Source organism: Hyaena hyaena, unplaced genomic scaffold (genome assembly GCF_003009895.1).
Source record: "Hyaena hyaena isolate Hyena2069 unplaced genomic scaffold, ASM300989v1 scaffold_38, whole genome shotgun sequence".
Lineage (NCBI taxonomy): Eukaryota > Metazoa > Chordata > Mammalia > Carnivora > Hyaenidae > Hyaena > Hyaena hyaena.
In genome coordinates, this window is record NW_024080670.1 from 1,266,919 (window position 1) to 1,288,995 (window position 22,077).

Consider the following 22,077-nt stretch of genomic DNA (forward strand, 5'->3'; position numbering starts at 1 on the left):
AGCCCCGGCACTCACACCGACGTGCCTCTCCGTGCCTCGTGCGGAGCAAGCGCTCAGGTGGCATCAGCCTCAGAACCTGCTGCCTGGCTTTGGGACCCTACCTTTTCACGTTACGTAAAACGCCGTTCTTATAAATTAACACAGAGGCATCAAAGAAGGAGGTCGCTGCTGAGCGTGAGGTAGACTCGGAAAAGGGCTTTGGTAAATAAGTAGTTGATGGGGAAGAGGAAGGAGAGAGGAGACATCTGCCCGTCTTGCTCCCAGTCTGCCACACGGAGTGATGAGGACTGTTATCAAGAGCCCTTCCTGGTGACCTTCCTTCCCTGAGGAGCCACGTCAGCCATGCTTCTCTCCAGGAGACCCCTCCCTGGAGATGGGGGAGAGTGTTGTGTGGTGGCTAAAAGCTGGGCTTCCTTCCAAGGGGAATAACTTAGCCCCATGCCGTGTCGCTTATGTTGACATGCGCAGTCTCTGGCTAATGGAGGTGTGAGCCCCGGGCCGGAGCGGAGCTGCGGACTTCCCAGCGCCTCTCTGTACGAGAAGGAGGCCCAAACCAGCACTAGAACAGCAGCATCCTCGGCGTGCGTTTTCTCACAAATGATGGAGAAGAATTTAAGCCTGAAAACCAGCTGTCCAATAGCTTATCTGTGTTGGGTAAGCAGTGTCCAAAAACACTGAAGTCATAGGCGTAGCCCGAGCCAAGAGTGTGCAGTCACGACCAATCTCTGGCAACTTCTCTGCTTCCCAGACACTTGACGGCAGTGGGTCCATTCACTCGGATTATTGCGTCTTCTGCGACTGGTAGAGTTGAGAGCTCTTCAAAGCCTGGAGCTCAGGTCCCCACGGAGGTACAGAGCCACCGAGGCCCTCTGGCCCATGGCCGTAGCCCCCAGCCGCTGGCACCCCTGTTCTTCCTGACAATCATGGCAGTTACAGCGAGGAATCAGAATTTGTCTTTTGAAGTTCTCTTCCTGCTTTCTTCCCAGCACAGCACAGGGCTCCTCCCCGAGTCATTGTTCGTGCCAAGACTCTACTGGAGATAAAGTGTCATTGAAAACTGATGCCCAGCCAGCTCTGGGTGGCTTTGCCTCTTAGCGTGTGAATGGTCGTCATCCTCCGTCATTTCTTCCAGCCAGAGGACTCCTGGTGGTTTTCACGTGCATGTTTTCAGAAGAGCGGGTGGCCGGTTCCTGCGTCTCTGTCTCGATAACAGAGATGTTATCTCTGCGTCCCCGGCTTGTATATCAAGCCTCGGCTCACTGCCTTTTGCGTGCTGGTCATCGCAAAGCACTTAGCCAAGGAGAGCGCCCAGCGAGTTAGGAGGCTGTAGCCCACGGAGCTGTGGGATTACCTGGTTGGGGCCTGTCATATGCCCAGAACCCTCACTCAGAGTGAGACGCCCCCCACGCCTCTCAGGAGCCACGCTGTGTCCTACAAGGTGCGTGGCCCACACTCTCAGCCTGTCTCTTCATCTTTGTGACAAGGATCACAACAGCCTTTCGTGTAGATTAAATGAGAGGATTTGTGCAAAACCCTTAGCACCTCGCTGAGCCGCAGGCATCATCATCACCGGATGGGTTTTGGTGGCACTTTGACACATTGTATGACCGAGGCTGATGTTGGGGACCAGGCAGCCCCCTCCCAGCTGCTTCCTTTTGCAGGACTGGCTCTGGCAAGCCTAGATCTTCTCCAGAAATCTGCAGTCTCCAGACAGGCAGCCCCCCTCGTGGCGAAAATCTCAGCCCAAACAGCCTTACTCTGGCTATAAATAAAAATTCCTGCTACGGAGAGAAAGCAGCAGCTCTGTCGGAGGCAGAGCCAGGCAGCAGCCAGGTCCTAGAATAAACTCCAGGCAGGGGTGAAGTGGCGTTTCTGCTTAGTGGCCAGCCTGCCTTTCTCCCTGCCCACGTGAAAAATGTGCTCTCAGAGGGCCTGGGGAGAACTCTCTGGGGGATCCGTGGAGGCCTGACTTACGGGAAATGGGGTAAGGATGCGCCCCCAGGCGCCCTCCCCTCCACTGTTGCCAAAGGGGCGCTGAGGGCACTTCCCCACTGGAAGGTATTCTTCAAGCTTGGCTCTCGGCCCAGCAGGCCTGCATAGCTGGAATGCCGCGCTGCCCCCAGGCTGGGGGTGCTGCCGCTGCTGGAGGGGCGGGGCGGGGCGGGCAGGCAGCCCAGGAGCCTTTGTCCTGGCGAGGCAGCCCCCCCTCCTTGCTTTCTCCCCGCAGTCGCCCCTCCTCCTAGGTGGTGCACATCCTGGTGGGGGGGCGGGGGCTTCGAGGCTCCTGCCCTGGGGGGCAGCTTGTCTGTCACCCTGCGCACTCCTGCGAGTCAGCCGGTGTTGTGGGCACTTAGATGACAACTTTAGTATCAGTCCCCACTGAATACCTCAGCTCGTGGCCTCCTGGTATTTCGGAGGACGAGGGAGGAGAGCTCCAGAGCAGCACTGACTGCACTCAGGACCTCCAGAGCCCCCGTCTTCTAAGGTTTTCGCTTTGCGTGTTTTTATTCAAGCGTAATTAGCATACCGTGCCATGCATTTCAATCACCATTTTATTTTCAATTTTTTTAATGTTTGAGAGACAGAGAGTGAGCAGAGAGAGGCAGAGTGAGCAGAGAGAGACAGAGTGTGAGCAGGGGAGGGGCAGAGAGAGAGGGAGACACAGAATCCAAAGCAGGCTCCAGGCCCTGAGCTGTCAGCACAGAGCCCGATGCGGGACTTGAACCCATGAACCATGAGATCATGAAGTGAGCCAAAATCAGACGCTTAACTGACTGAGCCCCCTAGGTGCGCCCCACAATCGCCGTTTTAAAGAGAAGGAAACTGAGGCTCAAGACCAGGTTATTTCCCCCAAGATCACACGGGTGGAAAGAGAGAGCCCGGGCCCGGAGCCCAGTCTGTGTGACTTGAGAGTGTGCGCTCAGCAGTCACCCTGGGGCTATCTCCCAGAAAAGGCACCTGTGGTGCGTGTGAGTCCACCACCCTGGACTGGCCAGATCGGAGCTGGTCAGGAAGGTACCGTCAGACCTGATTCATCTTGTGAGCGCACAGAAACCACTTGTGAGCGTCTGTCAGGTGCTCCGTTGCTACAGGGCCTGCCCAAGTGCCGAGTGACTTTACACTTCGGGGGTGGTCCGTGAGGACAGTGCCCGGACTCCCAGAAGAGCTGGCCTTTGTCTTCGTGTTGTCAAGCTGCTGTCACGCAGCTCCGCAGACTGGCACTTATACACAGCACAGCTCTGGAGGCTGTGGTGCCAGCCCAGGCTACCACCACGGCCGGTGCCCTCCCTCCAGTCAGACCTCAGGTTGTACCCCCACGTGGTGGAAGGGCAAGGCGCCTCTCTGATCCTCTTTCCTGGCCCTACTCACATTTAGGAGGGGAGCTCTTAAGGGGCGCCTGGGTGGCTTAGTCGGTTAAGCATCCGACTTTCGCTTGGGTCATGATCTCGCGGTTCGTGGGTTCGAGCCCCGCATTGGGCTCTGTGCTGACTGCCAGCTCAGAGCCTGGAGCCTGTTTCAGTCTGTGACTCCCTCTCTCTCTGACCCTCCCTTGCTCACGCTGTCTCTCTCTCTCTCTCCTAGAAATAAATAAAAAATATTAAAAGAAAAAAAAAAAAAGGAGGGGAGCTCTTAAGCGCCTCCCAAAGGTCCCTACCTCCTAATATCTAGACTAGTTGGATTCACACGCAAGGGAGAGACATCCCTCAGCAGGTCTCATGGCAGCCCCTACCCTCGGGGACACGCAGGCAACAGAGCTGAGCCGGGCTCCTGCGTGAGACCAAAGCCACTGCCCGAAAGGGCCATGTAGGCTTCTCTCGGGGTGGACTCCCGGGACAAGGTGTACCTACTGTCCATCGGCCAGTGCATTCCACACGCTGTCTTCTCTTTGGCCTTTCCCGGCCAGTGAGCGAGCCTCACCATGGGGAGACATTCACCAGGGTTGAATGGAGAGTCCCCAAAACCAAACACTTGACCCCACTACCATCCCCAGCAAGGTCCAGAGTGAGTCCCCTGGGCCTGGGTGGTTTCCATGAAAGGTCAGTGACATGTGGCACCTGGCTGGTGCGGGCACTGGGGGTGTTCAGGCTCCGCAGCCCCCAGCACGAGAGCCACTGGGCTGGACATCCCGTCACCCAGCTTATTTAGGAAGGTTGTGAGAACGGAGCTTCCCAGGAATCTAAGCCCTCAGTGCCTGTCCCTCAGAACGTGGACGGCACTTCCCACGAATTCACGTGACCACGTACAGGGTTGGTCTTGAGTTCGGGAGTTAGATGGGGAAATAAAGTGTGTGCGAGTGAGTAGGTACCTGGGGTGGGTGTCCTGAGTCTGATGTAAACCCACAGAGCGAGAGGGAGCTTTAGACTAATCAGGCCAGCCAGGAAGGAGCCGGGGCCGGCGGGCAGCGGGGAGGGTGGAAGGGGAGCGCGCCTGTCCGTGGAGTTGAGGCAGCTCTAGGTCCAGCGTAAAGTGTAGCTTTGCAAAACCACCAAAGGATGTGAGTGGCTTTAACCTCCTGCTTAGAATTGCGTTTCTTCCTCCTTTCCCTTGGCTGTGGCTTCTGAAAATCCGGTGGCAAAACGCAGAGAACATTTGAGGGAGCGGTGTGCACAGGTGTGTGGAGTTTGGCTCTTGGCAAACTCCGGCCTCTCTGGCGGGCAGGTGAGCCTGGCCAGCACTTTGGACCCTTCCACAGGCTCTTCTCCTGCTTCCCTGTGACAGCATCAGCTTGTCAGGCCCTTTGTGGGACGTGGTGACATCTCAGGCTCTCAGCCTGGTAGCCCCTGGTCCCAGAGCTCCTGTGTCCATCCCACAGCAGAGCCCAGGCCTGGGCAGTGCTCGTCGGCCCTCCGAAGCTGCGGGCGCTCACTGTCCCCCCTCAGCCTGGCCTCAGACTTCTCTCTCTCCGTGAGAGTTTGGGAGAGTGTAGCCTTGCGGCTCTGTGGTGGCATCAGAGGCATTGCAAGATCCCTCCATTGGTTACAAAAAAGAAAAGATTGGGTAGGAAGGGAAATGCCCTCATAGACATTTTCAGTTTTGATTGCACGATCCTTCCACCCATTTGTAAGGCTTCCCTTCCTAAAGGATTTGAAGTGGGTTACAGTATTCGAAAGGCTGCAGCGTTTGACTTCTAAGGGATAAAACCAAGAGGTTCGTCCAGAAGACTCAGAATGAGTAAATATGACCCGTTGTCTGAGTGCACACGCTGAACGTAGCCACCGGGTTCCAGAAGGACGGGGGCCTGGATTGAGCTTGTGGGCTGACGTCTATGACAGCAGAGAGTGGGATCGCCTGGACAGCGCACGGGGCTTGCGCGCATTTGGGGGCACCTGCGCCCCTCTGTTCAGTCACCGCGGATGGCGCTGGCCGGTCCTCAGGCCCTGCTCGAGGGAGGGCGCGCCTGGGTCGGGGGCCCTCGGGGGTCGGCTCGGCCTGCCTGGCGGTCCTCGCTAGAGTCCTGCGAACAGCCCTCCCCTCCGCGGCTGACCTGTCTAACGACTTTCTCTCTTGTCTGTTTTCTTCCTCCCGCCTGCCCATCCGTGTGTCTGTCTGCCGCTCTGATTCTCTAGCACAAGTCTGTGTTTAGGTCCTACTCCCAGGACTCCGTGCCTCACAGCCGAGCTTCCGTTCAGCCTTTCCTCCCGCCTGCCTCCTCCTCCTCTCCACACTTCCCGCCCGTCCACCCGTCTCCGAGCTCTGACTTGGCGGTGCCCCCCGGGGGCCGTATGCCTGCCAGCACCGCGGACGGGCCCCTCTCGCCTGCCCAGGAGAGCAGCTTTCCCGGGAGCGCTGTCTGCCTTCCTTCCGAATCCTCTCTCACTGACTCGCCCCCGACGCCTTCGGTGAGAACTCCGCGCGCGCACCCCTCCGCGTGGGGCTGCACGTTTTGAGCACAGCCGTGTCGCTGTCCGTGAGTCTGCTGCCGCCTCCCCCCGGTGGCAGCCAGGCTTGCCGCCGGCCCGTGCCCTGTGGCGGCGCGGCTAGCGTGAGGTCCGCAGAAGGTCGCGGCGTGAAACGGGGGCCCGTTTCAGAGCAGAAATGGAACCTTCCGTACAAAGTTCCCATGAGACGGGGAGTCCGAGTTTCCAGAAACGGATTAGTGACCATGTAGAGACAGTCGTAGCACGAGACAGAAAATGCGCCTCCTCTGCTGTTTGGTTGTGCGTTTTTAGAGGAGGACACACCCCGTGCAGAAAGGTGCAGGCGGAGGACTCTGAGGCTGCAGCTGGCGCCGAGGAGGCACGACCTGCCTGCCGGTGCTGCTGAATTCACCGAGCACCTCGTCGGGGGGCGGGCGGACCGGGGCCGGCCGGGGGGCGCCGCAGCGAGCTGGCCTGTCTTGGTGCATTGCCTCGCTCCCTCCGGGACCCCGCGATCCCCGCTCCAGCAGCGTGGGGGGGCACCCTTCCTGCTGGGGCAGGTTGAACGGCCCTTGACCTCTCTGGAGAAGAGCCAGCGGGAAACTTGCATCCCCTGTGACATGGAGGCAAGAGGTAGCAAAAGTGGCGTCATTCTCTGGCCTGGGAGAAGCTCCCCAAGGAGGGCCGAGCACCCGCCGCCCCCCTCTCTTCCTCCCCATGAAAGGAGGGGGTCCCAGTCAGGGCCAGCCCAGCAGGCTGCTCTCTTTCTCTCTCAGAGCCGTGACGGCTGGCTGGGGGGCCCGTCACATGTGCGTTTCCTCTCATCCTGTCTCCCCCAGAGTGACCGCGCCGGCGAGGAGGCTGGGGAGGGTGAATACGTCAGTCTGTATTCCTCTGGCCAGAGCAGCGAGGAGCTGCCGCCCTCCCGAGGAGTAAGTAGCCTCGGGGCTGCCTCGTGTGTGCGGCCCGGCCTGGCAGGGTCCGGCCCTGCTTCTGCCTGGCCGAGCCCCCGGCCCCTCGCCGGCTGGGCCCTGTGGCCTGGCCCAGAGCCACCCTGGCTTGGTGGGGCGAGGCCGCGGCTCCCCGCGGAGACCCTCCCTTCGTGCTCAGGGCGCATGTGGCGCTCTCCGGGCCTGGCCGGATGGGTCTTCTGGAAACGCCAGGAGGCGGCGTAGTGTTGGCCTGGCCATGCGTTGGTTGCTCTCTGAGATTTCTCTCTGTCCTGTCTCCTGGTGTCAAGGCCCGTCTTCCGTCCCCTCGCCAGAGGGAGGGACTCTTCTCTTCCACGCCACCCAGCCTCCCGGGCCTTGGCCCCCTCCTCCTCCCACGGCCCCCACAGGAACAGTCTCCGAGGAAGCTGGGTGGGCCTGGCCGGGGCCCCCCGCCGCGTTCAAGGGAGTGGGGAGCGCTGCCTGCTGTGGCCGCCCTCAGCCGGCTTCTGCCCCTGCTGGACACAGCTGTTCTGTTGAGCGCTCAGCTGTCCGAGTTTTGCTGCAGCAAGACAAGAGCAAGGTCAAAAGCTTGAGAAAGGAGGAGTCCCTTGAGAGGAGGTGCCGTGAGGACTTGAGCCCTCCCTGGTGATCTGCTCACAGGGCCCAGCCCATGACCAGTGTGGTCGCCCCTGGTGAGACAGCCCCCCCACCCCGCTAGGGGCACCCGCACAGGACCTTCCACGTCCACACGAGGCGAGCCCCACGGTAGTTAGTAGCGAGTCACAGGACACTGTGGACTTCAACCCTGTCTGTGGAAGCTGTTTTTCCGCTGCTGTTCCCCCTCATCTGTCCCCCCCAGTGATGGTGACCTACACCCCCGCATCGTCCAGTTTAGCCTCCATGCAGTGGATCCCACCCCAGACTGGCCTTCCGTGGCTCTCCCCTCCGACCCTGACCACGTCTGGTGCCGATCTTACCTCGAAGCCCCCCCCCACGAGGCCGATCCGTGTGTTCATGCTGCTCTGCTTTCTGTGGCAGCCGCGGTGGCAGAGCAGGGGCGCCAGACAGCTGTGTGGTCACCAAGCGGGGTGGGCATGGATGCCTATGCCCAGGCTGCTGGAGGAGACAGGCTGGCGCTCGTGCCCTCGAGCAGCCAGACCCCTTAGAGCCAGAGCTGGGAGGTGGCTGTGCGTGGCGGTCCTGAGGACTTGACTGGGAAGCAGCAAGGGCTTGCGGCACCCTGGCAGGCACGGTGGTCAAGGTCACAGGTTTTGGAGGCAGACAACACTGAGGTTGAGTCCAGGCTGCGGCCTTAGAGCTTGTGTGGTCTTGGGCAGAGCCTGCAGCCTGCGTCTGTGTGTGCAAGTAGGCACGGTGGTGTCGGCTGACCGACAGGGCCTGGGAAGGGTCAGTGAGAGGGGGCGCAGGAAGTCCTTGGCGCATCGCCTCGCTGAGCTCCACTGAGTAGTGGCCACCGCAGGTCCTTCCTTCCAGGTGGTGCGTGGGACGGCAGCTGTCGGTCATAAGTAGGGGCCCCTTTCACTGTCCCCAAAGGCAAGATGCTGGTCCCCGGCGGGCCTTGCACTTCTTGCGTGAGTAACCGCATTCACGGCTCCCTTGTTCACATCTCGCGTTGCTCCGGAGGAACTCGCGCTCAGAAGCTGCGTGCAGGCAGGAGCGCTGGGAAGCAGATGCGCCCAGCGCGAGGCCCCTGTCACAATCCCAGCGCTGACTTCTCTTTTCAGGAATCACCAGCTACGAAAGACGGACACCCTAGAGACTCTTCATCGGGCAGTGGTGCATCCGGGAAGGAGAGCAGAGACGGCGAAAGGTAGGAAGTGACCAGTCGGAGCGGGGGCCCTGAGAGCAGCGAGCCCCCTCAGGGAGAGCAGCCCCCCATCTGCAGTGCACAGGCCTCCAGGGCTTTCTCTTTGCATCCTTTCCCTTTTTCTGACTCTCAAAATTATACATGTTCAAGGTAGAAAACATGGCAAACGCAGAAACATGCAAATAAACAAAAATCCTTGATCATTCCACCCTTAGAGGCTCCGTTCCGGCAAGCGGTCTGCCGTTATTTCCTGATGATGTGATCATATACACTGTGCAAGTCACCCAGGACAGCATTTCACTATTTTCTTTCTCAAATCCCAGGCCAACCTTCCTTGGCCTCTTCCAAGTTCAAGTGCAATAAGGGAGTGTAAAAGACACTCTCCCCTTGCCAGACTTTTTATTGTGAGTGTCTAGATGTGTGTATATTGTGTCGTTAAGCCATTTGAAAGTAAGTTACAGATGTGACGTTCAGGCCCTAAGTACTTCACTGTGCCTCCCGAAATATCTTAGAAGCCTCCCTGATTACAATACCATTGTCACGCCTAAGGAGAGTAATAATGAATTGCCTTATATCATCTGATACGCAAACCATCTTCCACTTGCCCAGTTGTCCCTCAAGCCACTGGTGTAGCTTATTTTTTTGGATCCAAGATCAGTCAGGACTCATTGCATTTAGTTGTGTGTCTTTATTTTTACTTTTTTTAATGTTTGTTTATTTTTGAGAGACAGGGCATAAGTCGGGGAGGGGTAGAGAAGCAGACACAGAATCGGAAGCAGGCTCCAGGCTCTGAGCTGTCAGTACAGAGCCTGACGCAGGGCTCGAACACATGAACCGCAAGATCATGACCTGAGCCAAAGTCGGTCACTTAACTGACTGAGCCACCCGGGTGCCCCACATGTCATTAACCTTTTATAACGCTTTTCAGCATTTGCCTGAGTCAGACCTGACCTGGTGAAGAAACATGTAGTCGATTTCCGCACGTGTGGCCGTGCAGGTCCACTCTGGCTCTGCCATCGGGCACTGCATGGGGGCACTGGCTTCTCAGTGAAATGCTCCACAAGTTCAAGCCTTTCCTCCTTCTGCAGGCCAAGGTTCAACTACCTCTGGGGTCATTGGCACCGAGCCAAGCAGTACCCGCTTGCCAGGCCTGAGCAGAAATGGTTGAAGAGGTGCTAAAATAGCAAGAGCCAGAGGAAAAGTTAGCATTTGATAGGGGCCCACGGAGGAGAGCTGCCCGCCCACCCGCTCGGGGCCACCCCTCAGTGCTGCCCCTGCGGACGGGGTCTGCCTGATCCGTCTGCCCTGGCTAAGACACCCCCCCACCCCCGCCCGAGTATTATGCAAGGGATGGTGGATTTTCTAGTTTAACACCTAGTAGCAGACAGTGTCCATGCCAAGCCCCGGGGACTCGCGGGCTCGGCCTCCCGCTGCACTGAACCCAAGAGCGCCATTTTTCAGAGTTGCAGATGGGCCGTGTCAGAACAAGACGAGCACACTGAGCGCTCAGAAGCAATCTCAGAAATGTTCTCCTCCTTCCACAAAGGCCAGACTGCAGACTGGACCCTGAAGGGACACGAAACAGATGGTTCTTCCCACGGCTGTGTGTCATTTTGCTCTGGGCCATCCGTGTCTTACTGAAGGCCCAAATGTTTATGTCCCAGATACTTAGGGTTAAAAACGTGGCTTGTGACTGACCACAAGGCCAGCCAGTGCCTCACAGGATCCATGGTGGAAATTGTCAGACTCAACAGGAATACGGGGAGAAAGGCCGGGGGAAGCGTGGTGCCTACAGACCTGGCATCTGTCTGCTCCTGGAATGTCCCCCGTGCCCCCCACACCCCTCCTCTGCTGGCAGTTCTCTCCTCCCCCTTCACCAGCAAACTCCTGCTCAGAGCTTCAGCCTGTATGTGCTGCCGCGGGGGGCCTGCTGCCCTGTAGCCAGGGCTGCGTCCTTCTCGGGCCAATGCCCCAACTGCTTGCCCTAACGTCCACCTCTCCTGCCAAACCCAGCACACCGAGGACAAGGGCCAGTCTGCCCAGCTCATGCTGTCCTCAGTCCCACGGAAAGGTGGCCCTTAGAAAAAACTTGAGGAATGGCATGAACAGCCCTGCGAACTTTCTCTCCCAAGCTATTTGTCCTTCTGATGTTTCTGTCCTTGAATACCGACTGTGTAGACCGTGGCCTTGACAAGGAGTGAGTGATCCCATCACTTACTTAAATAGGCCAGTGGAACCTTCTTGATTGCCTTCTTATTTTAATTTTTATTATTTTTTTTAATATTTTTATTTCTAGGAGAGAGAGAGAGAGACAGCGTGAGCAGGGGATGGTCATAGAGAGAGGGAGACACAGACTCTGAAACAGGCTCCAGGCTCTGAGCTGGCTGTCAGCACAGAGCTTGACGCGGGGCTTGACCCACGAACCGCGAGATCATGACCTAAGCGAAAGTCGGAAGCTTAACCGACTAAGCCACCCAGGCGCCCCTTTGATTGCCTTCTTAATCCCAACCACTTACAGATGGAGCAGAGAGCAGGAAGTGTCCCAAGGTCACAGAGCTCATGAGTAATGGCGCTGGAAATCCAGTCCGTGCCCCCACTCAGGCCCCCTGTGCCGGGCCCCCTGCGCCGGGTGTGGGGAAGGGGTTGGGCTTCCACGTTGGAGCCACAGTCCCGGGGGGTGGGGGGCCTGTTCAGGGGTAGTCCTAGCTCCTAGTCCTCCTGCACAGGGCAGCACCGCCTCAGGCCCCTGGTGTCCTGGACGCCGCAGACTGTTGGGCGCTTGCAACACAAACCACTTCTCCCTCCCTCCAGGGCCCCAAGGTCGCCAGATGCTTCGGAGCTGGCCCGGTCAGAGGAGGAAGTTGAAGAGCTGTCCCTCATCGACCACAATGAAATTATGGCAAGGCTGACGCTCAAGCAGGAGGTGAGGGCAGGCCTTACTTGTGCGTCTGGTCCACACGGAGAGAGAGGGCTTTGAGGAGAAGGACTCAGGCGAGGCACCGACACCCCACACTTGGGAGGCCCTGTGCACGGTGTCTGTCCCGACCCCGGGCCTGGGCCATAGCGGGTGCTGAGGGACACTGGGCAGATGGGTGGACTCCTAGAGAAAATGTACTGTGTCCCCGTCTCAGGTACTTAAAGAGAGTAATCTTGGGCAGGTCATGTGACCTCTCTAAGCCCCAGAGGACAGGACTCCAGAAGGTACTGTAAGCGTGAGTTCCACGGAGGGCGTGCAGCACAGAGCCAGAGCGTGGAGAACGCCTTCACGTTACTATTGGCAGGAGAACCCACCCTGGTGTCAGTGTGGGGGACACCGGCCGCTTGTGAGGTCCCGGGCCTGGCCCCGGCAGTCACCTCCATCCCGTGCCTTGTCAGGACAGCAATTCTGGAAGCCCAGAGGAACAGTTTCACGTACTAGCCTTGACCCAGCCCTGGGGAGGGGGCTGTTTCTGGGCTCCGGCTCTGTGGCAGCACACGCAGAGGCACAGACAAGCAGTGGATGCTCCACCCTTTGCACAGCGCGCTGCACGGGGCCAGGCTGCAGGGTGCAACAGGGAAGGCGAGGCTGGCGGGGGCCCTGGGGCAGCTGGCTTCTCTGCCAATAGAAGTGATGTTTCATCATCCTTCCCAGAAAGTCCTGAAAAATCGGGGCATGGGCGTGGCTGCCCTCCACTTAGCTGGAAATGCGTGAAGCTCTCAGGACCCGAGTCCAAGCGTGAAAACACCGACGCGCCTAGAGAGGCAGGCGTGCCTCTGAGACTGTGGGCCGGGGACCCGTGGGGGCTGGCGGGGTGGGTGCCCTTCAGGATCAGGGGCAGGGGCAGGGGCTCTCTGGCTCACCTGCTGCCAGCTCTCTGGCTCCTGGCAGGTTTATGGGCTAAAGCCTCTGCCCACGTGAAAGTGAGACTTGTTCCTTAATCGGTAGATGGCAGCCGGTGTCCTATAAGCAAGGTCCGGCATAATCGAGCATCTTTGTGACACTTTCAGGCTCCTGTGAGGGCTCCCAGTGGAAGGGCTGGTGACTCCTCCCACCTGGGGAAACGTAGTGCAGGGCAGCTGGCTGCAGCTAGGGGAGCGAGCAAACCCACAGGAGCCCAGCGAACCCACGAGAAGACCCACGGGCCCTACAGCCTTCTTGGGAAAGGCTGCCGGTGGCCCGGCCTGCCTCCGCATGGGGTCCCGCCATTCCCAGCATGAGCCCTGCCCTCCCCACCTCTGGGACCTCAGGTTTGGTGAGGAGGGAACGATCCAATGGTACCATCGTCCCCTGACCCCACGGTGACCCAGAGCCATGAGCCTGATCTGCGATCTGTCCTGCACAGCGAGTGTGGAGAGCTGGGCGGGCCACGTGGGCACATCGGCCTCCATGCACGGCCACACTGCTCCTGGGTGACAGGGCGGAGGGAAGGGGGCCCCAGGGTCTCCACCGTGCAGGGACCTGGTCATCTCGTCCCTGCCTCGGACTTCCTGGTGCTTCTCTCCCGTGGCCGAATCCCGCATGCCCCGCTCTGCTGTCGTTGCAGGGTGACGATGGGCCAGACGTCCGCGGTGGGTCCGGAGATATCCTGCTGGTGCACGCTACTGAGACCGACAGGAAAGGTGCGGCAGCGCCTGGGCGGTGGCCTTCGTCACTGTCATGGCTCTCTCGGGTCCCTGTGAGGACAGCCCGCCCCCAGGGGACGGGGATGGACCCCCTGCTTCCCAGCCCTGTTGGGGCGTGCCCTCCACTGGTGAAGGGTAGCGATGACCTCAAGGGTCCCCAGTCTCGGCGGAGGGGGAGCTTCAAGTGCAGAGCTCATCACCCAGTGGGTGCTCCCCCCACGGTCCCTCAAATCACCACACATTCAACAACGTTATCGCTCTGGTGACATGTGGGTAGCTTTCTCCGCTTTTCCTGATGTTTGAACCACCGTGTTATCCCGGCCCGCGGGGACGGGCTGCAGTCGTGGGGGTCCTGGCACGCGTTCTACCAGGAGCCTCCGGCCCAGAGCAGTGACAGCACCGTCACAGGACGGGGTTCCAACCCCACGCACGGCCACCCCAGTGCGTCCTGACCCGCTGACAGGGCGGGAGAAGCGGGGCACCCGCTGGTGGGTGGACGCCGTGCTGGCTCCAGAGCTGGCCCCTCCCGGAAGGGAGGGGAAGAGGAGGGCAGAGAGGAAGGCGCCGCGACCTTGGCCTCAGGACGGGGACGGGCGTCTGGTTTTCTGTCGACGTCTTTGAAAATTAGTGAAAAGGTGACATGACAGCAGAATTAAAGTCAGTTGTGGGAAGAATTAAAATGCCCCAGTCCTGAAACCTCACACCACCAATTTTAGTTGTAAAAATGACTGTGTCCCTGTTTTTATAGCAGGTTTCTCAAAATATGTTAGGCAGAATGATTCTGGGAATTTCTAAGTTATGAAAATAGTACAGAAACGTTCACATTGCAGAGAATTTGAAAAAGAAAAAAAAAAGGACTCCAACAAATTGACCGTAGCCACGGTGTTGCCTTCTGGGCTCTCTTCGCCCCCGGTTTCTTTGGACTCGGGCAGACCCCGCTCCTGGAGACGGAGTTCAAGTCCAGGCATGTTCCCCACCCCCTCCCGGCTTCAGCTCCCCCGGCTGCTTAAAGAGCTTAGCAGTGGCCCGGGCACAGGGAGGTGCACACTCCTGCTGCGCTCACTCGGCCTGGCTGCCGCCCTCCTCGCCCGCCTGAGCCCCATCCTCAGCTGGGCCGAGAGGAGCAGTCCTCATTTTTTCCGAAAGGGCTGCAGTGGGAGCTGGCTCCCATCCTCAGCTTTGAGCGGTGGGCTGTGTTCCCCCGCAGGCACGGCCAGCTGTGCCCAGGGAAGAAGGCGCCGCTGCCGCCTGGGCTCGCCGCAGGATCTCATTCATGGAGATCTTGAGGCTGCAGGGAAACAAAGACGTTTGTCCATGAGATGGATTGCGGGGGACAGAGGCCCGGGGCCACATGGCATGTTCCTTGGCTGGGTGGCTTCCTGTGGATCAGAGGCCACATTGGAGGCACTATGCCAGGCAGCCCCCGGCTCAGGGCACGTGCGCACTGGGATCTGTTCTTCTGGAAGCAGGTGTTGGCCTGTGCAGGGCCCATCGCTGCCTCCTTGTCCCCTCCAGGTCATCAGGTTATCAGTGAGCTGGGTGAGTGCAGGGGTCCAGGAGGGAGGAGCTGGAGCACAGAGCCGCTGGGTGGTGCCGTGCGTTTCCAACCTGTGAGCCTCCCTCACACCACCACCCAGGCCCACCCCTCTGCTGGTCCTCTAGATTCTTCCACTCGGTGGGCTGGGGGCCGGATGAGAGAGAGAAGGGGGTCTGTGTCCCGGGAAGAACATGCATTTAAACCAGGTGTGTGTGTCACACTCAGCCTCACTGTGAGCAGCACACGTTTGGGGCCCAGTCGGGACTCAGACCTCAGCTCAGGCACAGAATGAACCCTGAAGTCCCTAACTCCAGCCAGACCCTTTGTGACGGGGGCGTCCTGCATTTACAACATTGCATTTTGCCTTTAGGGTCAGAGACTGTGTCACCACCGTGCGCAGAGCAGAGGCCAGCCCCTCTGAAGGGCGGGGGGGGGGGGGGGGGGGGCGCTGCTGGTCCAGGTCCCGCCCGACTGCTGGGGCCAGGCTGCCTTCCCCTTACCTGCCGCTTGTGGGTTCCCACAGGGGCCGGGCTCTGCTCCTTCAGCCTTGTCTTCGGTCCCAGAATGTGAGTCTTTGCTCCTGGACACCGCCTCCAAGGTGTTACCTGTGATTTAGCTCCAAAGTCCTGCTGAGGAGTCTGGGTTATTTTCTCTCTGCCCACGATGATGACGACCCTTTGAACCGTCAGGTCTTAGGACAGACAGGAGGCCTCAGTGTGTTGTCAGGGACACCGCCGTCTTTGTCCCCTGCCCCTGGCAGGCGCCACTCATCAGTTGTTCTTCCTCTAGATTTGGTGCTGTACTGCGAGGCCTTCTTGACCACCTACCGGACCTTCATTACCCCGGAGGAGCTGATCAAGAAGCTGCAGTACAGATATCCTTTCCCGTGGCCTCAGGCCAGTCTTCCTCTTCTTCGAGCCTCTGGCCCCGCCCAGGGGCTGAGGTGGCATCAAGGGGTCGTGGATGTGCCGCCTGATGGCGGTCGTGGGCACTAAGGAGTCAGGAAAAGGGGTTAGAATTGGCGTAACCGCAAGGGAGGGGGCACACAGGCCCCCAAAGAGATCCAGGTCCGTGGCACCTGCAGCTTCTGAGCTGAGCCGCAGGGCACTGTGGTGACAGGCACCACGTGTGCGGGGCTTACAGGAGTCAGGGCTCCAATAAACAGCCTCAGGGCCAGACCCAGCAGTGGACAGAAACGCCCCGTCCAGGCAGAATCGGCCCCTGCCCCTCAGCTGCGTCGGCCCCAACGGGCTTATCCCTTCAAGGGTCACCCTGTGCAGCAGCAGCAGAGGAAGACCCACGGCCCTGGGACCCGCTGTCATGAAATTTCTTTCAAACCTGCTCTTCTAAAAAGCCAGCCGGCCCAGGGTCCCCCGCTCCTTGGCCACCTCTCCACGTCACAGCCCACGACTGCCATCTGCTGGCCCGGCCACTTGTTACTTGGGGCAGGAAGTCCTGACTTGTCCCGGCCGGCTGCCTGCCTCTCCTGTGTGTCCTGAAGCTGCCCCCGCCGGGCTCGTGTGTCCTGCAGACCTCTCTGTCCCCACGCTCCAGCACTAGAGGACCTGGTCCCTCAAGACGGAAGTGGACAGTCCGCATCCAGTCGCTCACAGGTGTCACTCAGCAAGTGGCAGTTACACACTTGTCGGGAACTTCCTAGTGCCAGGCCGGCTCGCTCAGCCGTGAATCCGCTCGCTGTGTCACCACCATGCTGAGGATGGTGCCGCTGTGTCACACCTATTCTGTGATCAAGGAAATAGCTCAGAGAAGGTAAATGAGCCACACAGCTGGTTGGTGGGAGAGTGGCCACCGAGTCCCCCCAAGCCCAGGTTCCCAGCACCTGCCCTGTTCAGCTGCTGCAGGCATTGATGGGCGTGTTGCAGCCTCGAGATCCGGGCCCAGCTGGCTAGTGAGCCCTGTGCTGCAGGCTCTGGGGACGGTCCTTGGTGTGTCCCTACCCCTCCGGGGTCCCATGGATCACTGGAGAGCAGGAAGGACAGCCAGAGGGGGGTTAGGAGAGGACGCAGAGACCACAGCCTTGGGGAGGAGCAGGAGGGGCTTAGGTGTTGTAACAGCCCGTCGGGTGAGGCTCTGGAGAGACTGGGAGGGAGGGGCCCAGGGCACGAGTGGAGGAGGCCCCTCTGGGCCATGCCCCTGCCCCGGAGACCGAGGGCTTTTTAGGGCACGTGGTTTTTGACCACTGTTTTCCAGCTGAGGCCCAGTGAGGTGGCCTGTGGCGTTTCGGGGAGTCCCGAAGGAAGGTTCCGTGGGGACCGACGGAGGGGCGGAGCCTCAAGGAGCAGGGTAGCAGCTTCCAGGTCACCATGCCTCATCCACGGGGCTCCTGGGCACCACAAGCACTCCCTCAAGGGCAGCTGGGAGCAGGCAGCCCCCCCCCCCCCCACGCCACCCCTGCCTGTGTGAGAACGCCTTTCTTTAACCCGCACTCCACGTACGAGAAGTTCTCTCCCTTCGCCGACACGTTCAAGAAGCGCGTCAGCAAGAACACGTTCTTCGTGTTGGTGCGGGTCGTGGATGAACTCTGGTGAGTGCGTCTGCCCGGGAGGTGCCAGGAGGCAGGTGGGGAACCCTTAGGGCATCCCCGGGTGCCCCCCCAACCCCTGGCAGGGCCGCAGGCTTTCCTGAGGAGAAGGCGCCATCCATCCTATCAGTAACATTCCACCTGCTTCTCCCTCAAGAAAGAAGCTCCCGCCCACTTGAACGAGACCCCTGGGGAGAATGACCCACCCACCCAGACCCACCATGGGCCACGCCTCCTGGCCAGGCATCCCTCGCAAACAGGGAGTGTGGGCCTGGCCTGTGCCCTCAGCCACCAGCAGTAGTGGGGGGCCCTGTCTGCTATTCTCGGCCCCCCACGCCTCCCAACTCAGCACTCGCCATCACTATTCACTTAACAAGTACACATCTGGCCAGTCCCTTTCCTAGGCCTGCCTTCAGGATATTTCCCTGCTGCGGGAGGGTGGCCTTGGTCCGTGACTGCATAGCCTCGAGCCCCCCGTGCTCAGAAAGTACCGTGCGGGGAGGTTCTGGAGTGTCCTACAGGCGGCTGGTCTGAGGGGCTAGGACCGCTCAGTGACTGTCGCCAGGGTGGGACCAGGAGCTTCCTCTGGGGTGGGATTTACATGCGAATGTCTCCATAACCCAGGCACTCGTGCGGGCCTGGTGCTCGCTGCCACGTGACCCTTGGGTATCACGAGGTGGATCTGGGCCCGGCGGCAGCCCCTTCCTGTGTGAGTCCCTGTCCCTCACCGTGTGGCCTTGGCCCCCTAGCCTAGTGGAGCTGACGGAAGAGATCCTGAAGCTGCTGATGGAGCTGGTCTTTCGCTTGGTGTGCAGCGGGGAGCTGAGCCTGGCCCGTGTGCTCCGGAAGAACATCCTGGACAAGGTGGACCAGAAGAAGCTGCTCCGGTGTGCCAACTCTGACCAGCCCCTGGCAGCCAGGGGGGTGGCCGCCAGGTGAGCGAACGGCCCTGCCCTCTGCAGCTCCCTTCCTCTGCCGGGAGCTGCACCCGCCAGGGGCCTCTCCGTTCCATCGCCCTCCCCAGCGCCACAGCCTCCCGTCCTGGCTCGGCCCAGGCCCAGCACACAGCCTAGTGGGTTCCCAGGGGCTGGGCCTCTTCTCCAGGGTCATGATGTGTGATGTGTCCCCTTTTCCAGGAAGTGAGGAGCCAGGGCAGGGGGCCACCTAGTGGGACAGGAGATAGGCGAATGCATTCCAGGCTGTGGTCAGCTCTGGTCTCCTGGCACTAACGAGGCAGCTGTGAACTCTTGCCTGCCCCCCACCCCGCCGTCCTGAACATTCCTGAGAACCTGTGTGTGGTCTCCAGTCTGTAGCCTGTCCCCCAGGCATAGATGTTTGTTGATGTGTCACTTCCTGTTGGTGTTTCGGCCTTCAGCCCTGTGGCACCATCTCTGCTCCCGCCGGGCCCCAGCGACGGGGTCACCCACCTAGCAGCGGCACCAGGGACCCCGGCCTGAGTGCAGGGTCGTCTCGTCCTGCCACCAGTCAGCTCTATGGCCACCGTCCTCCTATGAGGCAAGGCTTGGGGCAGCTGCTCCCTCTGGGCCCCGGCGCTGAGGCTGCACTGGGTGCCACCCCACTCCTGCTGTCCTGACTGCTCATCTTGTGCCTCCGTCTTCTAGGCCCGGGACGCTACATGACTTCCACAGCCACGAGATAGCCGAGCAGCTGACTCTGCTGGACGCCGAGCTCTTTTATAAGATAGAGGTATGGCCTTGAGTGGGGCTGGGGACCAGGGATAAGACTGGCCCTGGGCGAGCAGCTACTGCTTGTCCCTAAACAGGAGAAACCCCTCATCCTGGGGAAGCCAGAGGGCTCCCGTGCCATCTAGTCCACTTCCTTTTTCAGATTCCTGAGGTTTTGCTTTGGGCGAAAGAGCAGAATGAGGAGAAGAGCCCCAACTTGACCCAGTTCACAGAGCACTTCAACAACATGTCCTACTGGTAAGAAGGGGCTGCAGTGCGACACCCCCCCACTCCGCCCCGGTTCTCTGGGCAGCGCGTTCTCTGGGCAGCGCGTCTGAGCGGGTTCCCTCAGGCAGGGAGGAGGTGCCCCCTTCCTTCCTCCCAGCTCCTGCCGATGCCCGGGGCATTCACTGGGACCCACAGGCAGAGGGCAGGGCCAGGGCGGGTCTGGCATGGTGGAAGAGGCCGCCTGGAGGGCTGGTTGAGGAGGAGGCGGAGATGGGGGATTGATTAGTAACGTCTGCCATGGGAGGTGGCAGGAGGGTCCTGTTTGCCTTCCCACTGGTCGCTGCCAGGCGGCCTCAGGGCTGAGCCTCACCCGGCTTCTGCCTGAAAGAGAACAGCTAAGGAGGGTGTTCTGTTAAAACTTTAATTTAGCCCTGAATTCTTGAAACAGAATGAAGCCCAAAGGTGTGTTTACACTACAATACATAACAGAACTGTTAGCTTTTATAGATAAGACTCAAAGGTGCCCATGGCCTCTCCACGTCAGGTGGAGGACGGTGGGGGGGGGGGAAGCCACTCCCCCTGCCCGCCCCACGCTGGCCTTCCGCTTGCTGCTGAGGTTCTCAAGGTGGCCCGTGCTCATCAGAAACTCAGGCTCCAGGGCCTCCATCTGCCCGCACGGCTGCAGGTCCCCATCATGGCGTGTGGCCTCCCGCCTGTCCCTGGGATGCCGTGGGCTCCTTGAGAGCAGAGGCAGGCCCTCTGCTTGGCGCCTCAAAAGCCTTGGGCACGCGGGGCAGGCATCTGCATCCCTTCCACCAGGGCCACCGAGGGGTGTGGGAGGTGGCCGGTCAGCTCAGCGCTCTCTCCCTCTTTGGTTCACACAGGGTCCGCTCCATAATCATGTTACAAGAAAAAGCCCAGGACAGGGAGCGGCTGCTGTTGAAGTTCATCAAGATCATGAAGGTAACTGCGGGCGCCCCGCCCAGAGTCTGCTCCTCGGGGCCCCGGGCCTGCCTCACGGCCTCCCCTCCCCCCGCAGCACCTACGGAAGCTGAACAACTTTAACTCCTACCTGGCCATCCTCTCGGCACTGGACTCGGCTCCCATCCGCAGGCTGGAGTGGCAGAAGCAGACCTCGGAGGTGAGTGGCTGGCGGGAGGGGGTCCACCTGGCCCCCGGGTTGTCCCCTCACGATGTCCTGCCCCTGGGTCCCAGCTTCACCTGTCCCTTCCTCCCGTGCTTCTGGAGGCACTGCTCTGGGCCGCGTTGGTCATTGCGGACATACTGTGAACAGGCTACACAGAGGGGATGGTTGCTTTAGGGCAGGGGGGCCACTCAGGTCATCTCAAGGGGTGACACAAAGGGATAGTTGTAAGACAGTGTCATATGGAGAAGTGTGGGACAGTCACAACGGCTACTCCAGGAGCGGTGGGGGGGGGGGTGTCCCGAGGAGGTGAAACATCGGAGAGGGGGGTGAGATTGGCAAGAGCCCCACACCACATGCAGGAAGGGCAGAGGCAGGCTCGGGCAGGACACAGGTCATGACGGGCTTCAGAAGCCCACCGGGGTCCCCCGGGCACTCAGCCGTGGCTCTGCAGCGGGCGGGGGGGGTGCTGGCGCCCCCGCCCTCACGCCCTGCCCCCTGCCCAGGGCCTGGCCGAGTACTGCACGCTGATTGACAGCTCGTCCTCCTTCCGTGCCTACCGGGCCGCCCTCTCCGAGGTGGAGCCCCCCTGCATCCCGTACCTGTGAGTAGAGCCCCGGCTCCCTCAGACCCTCCCTTAAAGGGTTCCCACCCAGACGGTTCTCCTTCTAACTTTAAAACTAGGGGCACCTGGGTGGCTCAGTCGGTTAAGCATCTGGCTCAGGCCATGATCTCATGGCTTGGAGTTCAAGCCCTGCGGCCGGGCTCTGTGCTGACAGCTCAGAACCTGGAGCCTGCTTCAGATTCTGTGTCTCCCTCTCTCTCTCAAAAAAAAAACCTTAAAAAAATTTGTTTTAATGAAAAGTTTAAAAAGTAAAACATGCTGCTTGTCACACAGTTTAAAGAGAAAGGAAGGGTCCAGCTCTCCCATCTCCCCATCCCACTTCTGTTTCCTTCCCTCATCCGCCAGCACTGGGACTTCTGTCTGCCCCGCCCTCACCCCAGGGAGGGGCCCTCAAACTTGGCCGCACGTTACAGTCAGCTGAGGGCCCTGAGAGCGCTCCGCGTAGAGAGGCTCAGAGAGGGTTTCCCCAGGAGTGAGCACAGAACAGACTAAATGGGGCTTCAGGGGAGAAGCATTCTCTGCTCACTGACGCTTAAGGAAATAGTGGAAGAAGTGAGAGGCTGGCCCAGTTTCTTTGTTAGCGGAGCCCTTAACAAGCTGGTAGACCTGGGGAAGCTCCGAGAGACAGAGGGGTACAAGATGGAGTGGGGCTGCCTTCAGGGCCCTCACACCCCCGGACATCCCTTCACCTTGCTTTCCCGCTGGGGGGCGTCATCTGCGGCCCATCACTCACCTTGGGGCTTCACGTCCCCTGTAGTTAGAAGCCCGTTACCTCCCTTGTTAACAAAACCCAGAACTCGGTAGGAGGAGAGGCCTGGAGATCGTCTCTTTGGTACGTTTTTCCTGCGCTGGCTTTGCGGGGACAGACGGCCACGTCCTGGCCCCGCTGGCTCAGGCGCGCGCACAGGCCGTGACGGGGCTTCTCCGCCCTCCCAGGGGCCTTATCCTCCAGGACCTCACCTTCGTCCACCTGGGAAACCCAGACTACATCGACGGGAAGGTGAACTTTTCCAAACGGTGGCAGCAGTTCAACATCCTGGACAGCATGCGGTGCTTCCAGCAGGCGTGAGTGCGGCCCCCCCCCCAAGCAGGGCGG

The 22,077-nt window shown here is 60.0% G+C and overlaps 1 protein-coding gene across 5 annotated transcripts in view; it reads left to right on the top strand.

Annotated features, from left to right (window-relative positions):
* RAPGEF1 (Rap guanine nucleotide exchange factor 1) overlaps positions 1-22,077 on the top strand; it is a 130,299-nt gene that overhangs the window by 106,061 nt on the left and 2,161 nt on the right. For 4 of the 5 annotated variants that reach the window (XM_039229560.1, XM_039229562.1, XM_039229559.1 and 1 more), the window contains 12 exons: positions 8,536-8,621; positions 11,430-11,541; positions 13,142-13,217; positions 15,547-15,631; positions 17,210-17,302; positions 18,049-18,234; positions 18,922-19,006; positions 19,148-19,242; positions 20,097-20,175; positions 20,252-20,353; positions 20,863-20,960; positions 21,918-22,046. In XM_039229560.1, the coding sequence (XP_039085491.1) occupies positions 8,536-8,621; positions 11,430-11,541; positions 13,142-13,217; positions 15,547-15,631; positions 17,210-17,302; positions 18,049-18,234; positions 18,922-19,006; positions 19,148-19,242; positions 20,097-20,175; positions 20,252-20,353; positions 20,863-20,960; positions 21,918-22,046 (1,226 nt within the window). Of the gene's footprint in view, positions 1-5,567; positions 5,841-8,535; positions 8,622-11,429; positions 11,542-13,141; positions 13,218-15,546; positions 15,632-17,209; positions 17,303-18,048; positions 18,235-18,921; positions 19,007-19,147; positions 19,243-20,096; positions 20,176-20,251; positions 20,354-20,862; positions 20,961-21,917; positions 22,047-22,077 lie in introns of all 5 variants that reach the window. The other variant, XM_039229563.1, reaches the window with a different exon arrangement.